The sequence below is a fragment of the Periplaneta americana genome, chromosome 7 (genome assembly GCF_040183065.1).
Source record: "Periplaneta americana isolate PAMFEO1 chromosome 7, P.americana_PAMFEO1_priV1, whole genome shotgun sequence".
In the NCBI taxonomy this organism is placed as follows: Eukaryota; Metazoa; Arthropoda; class Insecta; order Blattodea; family Blattidae; genus Periplaneta; species Periplaneta americana.
The window spans coordinates 23,254,388-23,265,109 of record NC_091123.1 but is presented as its reverse complement, the minus strand read 5'-3'; the positions used below and the strand labels follow the sequence as shown (position 1 = coordinate 23,265,109).

General features: G+C 33.5%; 1 protein-coding gene across 2 annotated transcripts in view; it reads left to right on the top strand.

The window, feature by feature from the left end:
- The first annotated feature begins 1,663 nt into the window (after positions 1–1,663).
- Positions 1,664–10,722, top strand: part of Clk (circadian locomoter output cycles kaput protein Clock) — a 30,800-nt gene continuing 21,741 nt past the window's right edge. The window contains exons 1-4 of one of the 2 annotated variants that reach the window (XM_069830426.1): positions 1,664–1,891; positions 2,060–2,104; positions 8,714–8,862; positions 9,146–9,237. In XM_069830426.1, coding sequence (XP_069686527.1) covers positions 1,851–1,891; positions 2,060–2,104; positions 8,714–8,862; positions 9,146–9,237 — 327 coding nt within the window. In that variant the 5' untranslated portion in view covers positions 1,664–1,850. The remainder of the gene's footprint in view (positions 1,892–2,059; positions 2,105–8,713; positions 8,863–9,145; positions 9,238–10,722) is intronic. The other variant, XM_069830425.1, reaches the window with a different exon arrangement.

The window sequence follows — 10,722 nt, the reverse complement described above, 5'->3', positions numbered from 1 at the left end:
TCCATAAATATTTATGACAGCATTTTAGCTTTGAGATGTGAAAGAAATCAAAAGTTATTCAAGAATACAGACTACAATACATGTACATAGCAAGCAGATTAATTCAATTTACAAGCATAAACAATTCATCAGTTGAGTTGAAGTTATAAGTAGACAGAAATTTTGTTGTTGTTGTTGTTTTCTAATGCCAGAATAAAGACATTTGACCTCTTGCACTCCAATATTTTTCAAAGATATTGTCATGGTTAGCCACTGACGCACAGATTTTGAGATGTGAAGATGGCAAGTTGTAGCCGATTTAAGTGAACACCATATTTTAATGTTTTGGTGGCTACTTCATTCACACACAACCCCCAGAATGTCTGGTGGACCACACCTGCTGTTGGTCGACGGGTCCACTGGACCTAGTTGGGAGATCTTGTTGATCACCAGCTTTCCCTCCTTAAGCCAATGGAGGATGATTTTAGTGCCATAGCAGGTCAGCACTAGGAACAGAAAAGTAGGAAGGGTAGGAAGGAAAGTGAAATGAACCCCTAGGCCTCGAATGCTCTAATGCCGTCGGGGTCGAAGAAAGTAAAAGTTCAGTCAGAGGACTGGATAGGAAAGGGTAAAGAGAGAATTAGGTATTGAATAGAGAAAAATTATACCAAATTCGGTCATTAACTCATCAAGCTGACCAGTGCTAATTGATGAGTAGCCCCTCCCTTTAGTTCAGCTTGTAAAATTATGCTTACTAACAGCTGCACCACGGGAAGGTAGGGATGGGACATTGGGTATTTGTCCAGGTTGGTTCCTTAAAGCCTTCAATGGGAACGATTAATGGCTCTCCCCCCTGAATTCAACAAATACCGTTTTGCAGACAGATATTTTGTTAATTCTGTTCTAAGCCTTTTCTCTTGTCCCTTCAAAGATTTAAGAAAATTAGACGGTGCATTGAAGACCGTAATATGAATACTGAATTTCTCTTTTATAACACGACTAACAGAGGATAACTTAATGAAGATCTGATTTGTGTCTTGTATTAAAATTATGAATGTTTTGATTACAGTACGAAGTATATCTTCGTTTTTAATATAAAACATAATCAGGGAAAGAATGTACTCACAAGGTAAGGCGGATATTTATAAATTTTTAAAGATCTTTTTACATTGTGTCATTTTATCCATAGCTGTCATTATCCTTAAAGCTTTCTTTTGTGAAACAAAAGCATGTTTATAGCTTGAAATGAGTTGTCCTATAATATTAATATTATATTTATGTTTGAATTGGCGTTTTTTCTTGTATATACGGTGTTAAGAGGATATAATTGATTTAAGACATTTATAATTTTTTTTACATTGTGTCATTTTATCCATATGGTACCTGTCATCCTTACAGCTTTCTTTTGTGAAACAAAAGCATGTTTATAGCTTGAAATGAGTTGTCCTAGAATATTAATATTATACTTATTTTTAAATTGGCGTTTTTTTGTTGTATATACTGTGTTAAGAGGGTATAACTGATTTAAAATATTTCTTATTTCTAGTCACTTCGATTTATTTTATTCGAATATTCCCGCCTACAAGTTTGACATAGGCGAAATAAGAGAAATACTTCTCTTCCTGGTAAAATTAAAACGGCTCTGTTTCTTCCCCTGAATGCAATGCAAAACAGTTGAAAACGATGGAGTCTGATCAGTCAGAAACAAGATGAAGGTTATTTCTTTCTGCTTGTTTGTGTTTATGTAATACGAAATACAGCAGCTGTGCCATAAATATGGTTAAATGGGTAGACTTCTGTTCTCCAGTTCTAGTTCAGTGTTGTGTTTTGTATTACTGTTTGTCAACTGATTGTGATTAACTATATAAAATATGTCTAGTTTTATCAAGCGAGGTTCAACTCGGAGATCTGAGTGAGTAGTGCTTTCATAACCATATCCTATTTGAATAATTTGTGTGGTATTTAATGTATTTCTTCCATAACATTACTTGAAGCACAGTAAATGTAATTTTAAGTATAGCGCATAAGTTTAGTGAGATGTTGCATAATGATAATATTACTGCTTGTTTTGATTTTTCAGTGACACAATGGACGATGACACTGACGACAAGGATGACACAAAACGGTAGGTTCATTTCCGTGGTGCACATGAAATATGAATTTATTGATTTATGCTATATTGAAAAGAACAATTGTCTGTCATATTGAAAGAGATAGTAGGCTATGTTAGTTTTCACTTGATCAGAATTGAAGTTCTGGTTCTGAATGATTTCAGTTAATAGGAGTTAAGTACAATATTAAACAGCTATATTAATGGATTTATAATGAATATTTGCTGTCAAGGTCTGCATTTCTATTGAATATTTTGTTTAAGTGAATATAATCAATTATATTACCTTTACTGAACTGCACAATTTACTCATGTGGATTTATGTAACTTGTATGTCAAGAGTATTTTAATTAACAATTTAGAAAGGAATTGTTTATAGCGAATATACTAGTACTAGGAATAAACGTACTAGCTAATCTCATTTGTGTTAAAGTATAATTATTAATTTATTAAGAATATGAAATTTCACTCCCTCTATTTGTTATAGTTGATATTGGTAATATAATACTTTTATTAGACTATGACATTACATGTTAGATAATGCAAACAACTAAAGGAATCACTTCAAGCTTTTGTTCCAAAAGACAACTACACTACACATTGTGCACAATAACTACCATAATTATTACAATATGGATACCTACTAATAAGTAATACCAGTATAAGTTACACTGCTCAAAGATTTGGAGGGCCATTTTGAAAATATTTAGTTTTCTGTTCCTTTTGTAGTGTTTATGAAGAGCCTGTTTAGTAATAGCATGATAAAATATTATATAGACACATAATAAAATTAATATTAGCATATTCACAATGTTTAAGTAGGCTAATGTTTTTATCACTCTACTGTTAAATATATTTCATGAACATTACTAAAGAACAGAAATTTTTCAAAGTGGTCTCCTAATTTTTTTCAGTAGTGTATATTATTTTAGCAGTTTTATTGTTACACTCAATCCAGGATATGTATAGAACAAAAGTTGTTGTTGTTTTCTAATGCCAGGCATTTGACAATAAAGTCATTTGACCTCTTGCACTCCAATATTTTTCAAAGATATTGTCATGGTTAGCCACTGACGCACAGATTTTGGGATGTTCTGAATCCATTTCTTGATTTGAGTTGCACAATGGACAGTTAGGAGACTGTATAGAACAAAAGTAAACAGCCGACTAGCCATACAGGACTATCTCCTTAGTAACCATTGTCTGCTGGTGTGATAAACCAACGAAAAGACTGGTTACATTGACATATGGCTAGTCAGCTGTTTACTTTTGCTCCATAAACATCCTGGACTGAATATGCATACATATTATCTGATAAACAGTTGACATTTGAAGACGCTAAAAGATTACCATGACAACATCCTTTCCCCTCTTTTTGTGGCTAATACAATGGTAGGGCTACCATTCCCTCTTCTCTTCACCTATAACCTATAGATTATAGCGTCTTATTGGCCACAAAGAGAGGGGAAGGGATGTTGCCATGGAAACCCCTGGTATCTTCAAATATCACAAGATAGTTGTTTTAATTCCACTATTGTTGGTTGGTTACTAAGCTCTCCAGAAGGCCATCAGTGTGGTAAAGTGGGCTCTAGGACTGTGCTTGGACGTGGTTTCGACTTGTACTTATTACTTGTTTTTTTTTCGGGTTTTTCCCAATATAGGCGAATGACAGGTAATCCCATGGTGAATTCTCAAATTTACCTAACAAACAACGAAAAATTCTGTGCTGTATCAAAGTTAGACTGGTATGTAGAATACGTTACTCAGTTTTGGAAGTGAAACTACATGTGTGTTGGTTTAAATTATTTCTTTCTGTTGCTGTTTAGAAATGGAGAGTATGGGTCTAGGACAAGAGAACTAGGTCTAATTAACAAAGGACATGCAATTTATTTAATCTTTGTATGAAGTGACTTTCCGAAATTAAGCCCAGCTCAGAATATTTTTTTCACGATGGTTCATTCATATGGTCTATTACCACTTTAATATTGCACAACTCGGGATTACAAATCAAACTAATGCTGCTCTCGATGCCGAGTTATTACTAAAAGAGGCCACACAGCCTGGCTAATTTTATACGCGATTTCAGTGACCTCATATGCATAGTGAGAGAAGATAGCATCATTGATTGTAGTAAAACAAGTTATATTGATTCATGACCTCACTAATAACATTAGCTTTCGGCTGTGGATCATAATGTTGTTGTAGTAAGCATTTGAAAGTGTGTCATTTTTTGTTTCACCATGGATCCTGTAACTGGTGTCCAGATTCGGTGTGAGGAAAGACTTTTCTATGTCAGTACGTTGCAGCTATCACCAGTTTTACTGATGCTAAATAACAGCGCAGTTCATACAGCATCATTAAATAATAATTTAAATGTATCCAGATGTGTGACTTTAGACTTATACAGTGAGACATAATTTTGGGATTATCAACTGTATCCTGAGATTTGCTGTTTCTGGCGTAAGAAACTAGTACTTACAAGTTCCATCATTAGGTTCACGTTGCCTAATACTTGAAGTTTCGCCTGGCGGTACAGCTGTTAGGCATCACGGATCCTTACAGGTTGCGCTTCAATCTGTTTAAGAATAAGAAGGACTCTCTTAGTTTTTTAGTCATTTAACATTAGAAGCTGTGAACAATAGATACCCACCAGAAGAATGGTTACATATCTACACAGATGGGTCTACTATCGATAACAACTCAGGATCAGGAATTACGTGTGCGTTATTCTCATTTTATCAACCAGCAGGACATCATACAACAAATTTTGATGCGGAAATAATGGCTATTCATATCTCACTCCAACACCTACTGTACAGAACAGATAAATTTCAAAATGCTGTCATTCTCTCTGATTCTAAAGCAGCATTATGTGCAATAAATTCATATAAAATGATGTCAATCCAAATTAAAGAATGTCACAAAATGATCCAACAACATCAAAAACTACAGAAAAGAATACAATTGCAATGGATACCTGCACATTGCAGAATTGCTGGAAATGAAACTGCTGACTTCTTTCCAAAAAACGATCCAATTTAATTCAGAATACAAATACAAGCCTACCTTTTACATCCATCAAAAGACTAATTAAAAATAAATATAAAATCAACCAAAACCAAGCACTATGTACCAAAGCCAAAGATACAAAATGGAGCATTTTAATAAAAAAAAAAAAAAAAAAACAGAAATTATTCCAGAAATTCCACGTAAATCTGCAGTAGCAAAATTCAGACTGCTTACAGAACACGATTATTTGGCCAAACACTTGAATAAAATAGGAATTTACACAAATCCAAATTGCCCTCTATGCAACAAAGAAGAAGAAATGACTGAAGATCATCTACAAACCTGTGAAGTTCTACCTGATGGATCCACCACAGAGAAATATTGGAGAGCAAGAACGCTAATGGCTTCGTTGCCAAAGCCCGGTATTAGATAACAACAACAACATTTTTCAGTTACACCATTAGCAGAATTGTTAGTGTGTTGCCTTTTCACCTTAAAGACCTGAGTACAAAACACAAACACACTTATGTTTGGGTAATGGGGAGCCTCCTGAAACACCTTGTTATATCAATTAAAATAATTGACACCTTTTCTTTCCTTTTAAAACCGAAAGTTCTAAGCACTTGCTTCTATAGAGAAATACAATAAAAAGTAGAGTCTGCTGTCTGGTTTTGTGACTGTTTGTTCCATATCGTCGTGTGAATGCAAGAACTAGGTAACTTGATTTTTCATATTTTGTGACATTGCCTATTTACTTATTTATTGCACTAAGGAATATGTCTCGTTTTCATTCAACTATTTGTTATATTGGAAAATAGATGTCGCTGGTACTAAGTTCTTGCATTACATTTTGTGCGATTTTTGCTATACTATAAAAGAGATAACTAAAAAACGCAAATTTCGAGTTACCTAGTTCTTGCATTCACACGACGATATGATATATCGAAAATCACTGGCATAGCTCAGTCGACTAAGGCTCTTGCCTGTCGATCCGGAGTTGCACTTGGGCGCTGGTTCGATTCCTGCTTGGGCTGATTACCTGATTCGGTTTTTTCCGAGGTTTTCCCCAACCGTAAGGCAAATGTCAGGTAATCCATGGCAAATCCTCGGTCTTAACTCGCCAAATATCACTCACTATCATCAATTCCATCGATGCTAAATAACCTCGTAGTTAATACAGCGTCATTAAATAACCTAGCAAATAAATAAATGAAACATGACATTAGGCCTGCTTAAATGTGTTGCTCAAAGTGACCACCCTCTGCTTCCAAAGGTTTTTTGGGATTCAATTCAAGCACATTCAAATATCCTTCCATTCGGAAGATTTTTATTTACAATTTACAAAAATCCTTTTTATTAAACACATTTCTCGTAGATCTCCACTTATGGAGAATATAAGCGTACTATTGTAAAGAAACTCGTGTTTCTGGGTACTCTGTCTGAAGTGTCACATAAATTTCTTGTAACTTTTCTTTCTGACTAAATCTTCCACAATAAAAATTCTGAGCTACAGTGAAAGCCATTTCATTTTCTTTATTTGCCAAACACTAACATTCATAAATAATGTTACAAAAAACACAACACGCGACCAATACATTTCCATTCCACTGAACTAGGCTGTGAACTGTGGTGGAATTACCCATCAGACCTTCCCACAACATTCGTGACTCTGTGTGTGTGAATGGGGAACTCCACCACTTGTTGGATTTTGTGGTATTAAACTGATATATTGTTTGTGCAGTCTGAAGAAATTACACAGACAATCCAGTGACAAGTATAACTTTACTGATGTAATCCACTCTAATAGTTTTATAAAAAATTTACATGCCAATTTTTGTATAAATCGGTTCAGTCATTATTGCGTGAAAAGTTAACAAATATACATACAAACAAAAATGTCAAAAATGCAATTTTCGGTGTCAGGCAAAAAGGCAAAATCGGGTTAAAATGAAATAATTCGCAAATAATTCAATATTTGCTGTATAATCAATACAGTAGAAGAATATAAAGCCAATTGTAAAGAACATCTAAATAGAATGGACAGCGAAAGAATACTCAACAGTAAATAAATATCAACCTAAATGCAGGAGAAATGTCAGATGTCCTATGAAGAGATGGAGCTAAACAGTGTGAAGACAGAACAGGCATTAATGTTTAATCCCTATTATGCAAGAAGAAGAAGAAAAAATATTTAAAATGATTACAGTGTACAACAAATTCCACAATTTGGGACATCTGGCCGAAATCTGCGGCTGACCACTAGGATCCAGAATACAAAGCAGAGGTTAAATGAAAAATACAATATGATTGCGGAGAGAATACGGAACAATGATAAATTTAAAAATAAAGTACAATTTGATTTCGGAGAAACATGAGATGAAAATACATTGAAAAGTAATGAAATGAAGTGAAAAAAAAATTACATAGTATTATACAAGTGATTGTGTAAAATGGATAATGAATCTCTCAATACCATTAGACAAATTTTGTTAATGTCCTCATTAGAAAATTTAGAAAATTTAAGAGAAAGGAGAATGGTTTTGGTTAACTTAAATGAAGTTCCCCTAGCGCCAAAAAGAAGTCCTTTCACTTCCCATGTATTAATATTCATTTTGTATCTCTCACTGAAGTGAGGAATACATGGGTTGTAAATAGACTTCTTTTCATTGTTAACGTTGTTGGCTTGTTGATCATCCTTCTCAAAACGGACAGTGGGGTCAAGAATGAGGCTTCTTTGATTCCGGTGATCGATGGCTATAATGTCTGCTCTTCTCGTTGACCCATTCTCAGCCAAGCAGTGCACATTTATGAAACATTTAATTACACACAATATGTACTTACATAAACCATACAGTGTAAGATTAAGTCTAATGTCTTGGCTTTGGGTTTATAAAGAATGCCTTTTGTTTACAATCCAAAAAAAAAAAGAAGATTTATCATACTTGGATGGGGGTGCATATTAAGTAATTTCATGTAGCTAGGTGTGTATTATGAACAATAGTTTCTTTTTTTCTCCCAGTGCCACCAGGTTGTCTGTAGACATTACTGGTCTTCTTTCCTACCAGTGGCTTATTGTGTAACCCACTTGTGAGGTTAGGGCATCTGAAAGGCAGAATTTCATTGCTTCAATGAAATTTTAGGGATGATCATGATCATGTGCGCCAGGAGAGTCTTAAATCTAGATTTAATCTAAATTCCAGACCATGGGCGAACACAGGAACAGTTCTCTTTAAGGAAAAATCCCTGTGCTCTGAGCGGGAATCGAACCCGAGACCTCATGAACTGTGGCCAGAAACTCTGACTACTAGATCCTGAGGCTGGTCTAGTTAAATAAATACATTACAAGCAATATCAATTGCAACAAGATATGGATCTGAATTGTTGCAAACACAAGAAATGTAGCCTATAATGAGAAAATATGTCGTCTCTGTGAATTTATCTTTATTTTTGGATATATTAATAGGGTAGAAGGAGGAAGAGAAATGGATTAGGATAGCATAAGTTAGATTGATTTGGTTTACATTATGTTAGTAGTTCATTTTTTAATTTTTTAATTAAATACTTAATTTGATTACTTTTAAACATATAACATTGATTTTCATTATTTATTATCAGGAAATCTCGAAACTTGAGTGAGAAGAAACGTCGTGATCAGTTCAACATGTTGATCAACGAACTGAGTTCAATGGTTTCCACTAATAGTCGTAAGATGGATAAATCTACAGTCCTCAAATCCACCATATCGTTTTTAAAAAATCATAATGGTAAGTAATGTAATTTTATACATTCCTGTAATTGAGAGAAACAGCTATCTGTTAAGGAATACAGGGTGTTAACTAATATGTGAGACACATATAAATATAGAAAGTGGATAGAGAATCTAAAAACAAAGAAAAAAGTTCATGTAAATATATAATCAATTTTGCAGTCGCAGTCTGTTCTACTGACTGAGCTACTATGGCTCTCCATGTCTAACAAAACTGTTCATAAATGGGAAATGAAATTCTTTATGGTCGATATTTCATTAGTTGATTTTATTCTTGACAGAAATAGCCGTACGTTCACGTGCCCACGAGATTCAAGAGGACTGGAAACCATCTTTCTTATCAAATGAAGAATTCACACATTTAATTCTAGAGGTAAATATATTTCACTTAGTAAGTACTTAGGTAGCTTTGTATAGTGCATTACATAATACAAAAATAATATTTTTCTCTGAAGTTTTTAAATAGCTGTAACATAATTCTATTTACTATCAGTTGCTTGTACAATTTATTATGTAAAACGTATTTATATAGAAGGTAATAATTAAAAAATTGTCATTTTGAAATATGCTACGTTTTACAAACTAATTTTGTTGTCACGTCTCATGGGTGCTGTTTAGCTTTGTAGACTTTCTTAGTTAATAATGGAGTTCGACAAGGTTGTCCACTATCACCAACTTTATTTAATATTTATATAAATGAAATTATTTTAAAATGGAACCAAATCTACACATCAGGAATCAAAATAACCAGTGCTCTAACATTAAATAACTTACTCTATGCCGATGATCAAGTCATAATTTCCAATTCAGAGGATAATTTACAAAGAGGATTGTATACATTAAATAAAATATTAAAAGATTTTGGGATGGAAATTTCAGCACAAATATCAAAAGTAATGGCATTTTTAGGACAAGACCCAGTCAGAAGTAAGATAATACACAATAACCAATGCCTCGAACAAGTGCAAAATTTCAATTATCTGGGTTGTGAAATATCTTATCAAAATGAAAAAGATGTGAACAAGAAAATTACCAAATTTACACAAATTCTAGGAATAATAAACAATGCATTAAAAGCTAAATTAGTACAAAAATCTACAAGAATAAAAATATATAATACACTAGCATTACCCACCCTTTTATATGGAAGCGAGATTTGGTCATTAAAGAAAAAAGACGTGAACAGAATCAAAGCAACAGAAATGAAATTTTTGAGGAGGACAGCAGGATATACTCTTTTAGACCGAAAAAGGAATGAAGAAATTTTAGAACAATTAGAAGTAGAGTCAGTAGAAGAAAAAATCAGGAGATACAGATTCAATTGGCTAGATCATGTAAGAAGAATGGAAAATTCAAGAATCCCAAAAATTATGATGCAGTATAAACCTAGAGGACATCGTCGACCAGGAAGACCTTTAAGAAGACTGCTAGATGGGGCCGAAACAGGTCTACAGAGGCCTAATTCGTGAAGGCTGATGATGATGATGACTTTCTGTGTATAATATAAGTAATGACTACAAAAATATCCCATAATTGTGCTAATTAGCAAATCGTGTGATTTTTACAAAATTGTCAAGATCTTTATTTACATTAAGTTGGAAATCCCTTTATGTTAGCCGCTGTAGTTGTCTAGTTAGATATTTACATAGTTACTGAATTAGTTAGTTACATAGTAATTTACGTAATTAGTTTCATTGTATAAGTAGATACTCATATAGATAGGTAAGGTCTATGTATTACATAACTACCGTAGTTATATAATTTTGTCTTAGCTATGTAATTAGTTAAATAACCAGGTACTAGAGTAGTTACAAAATTTATTACTTAGTTACATAATTAAATATATACATAATTGACT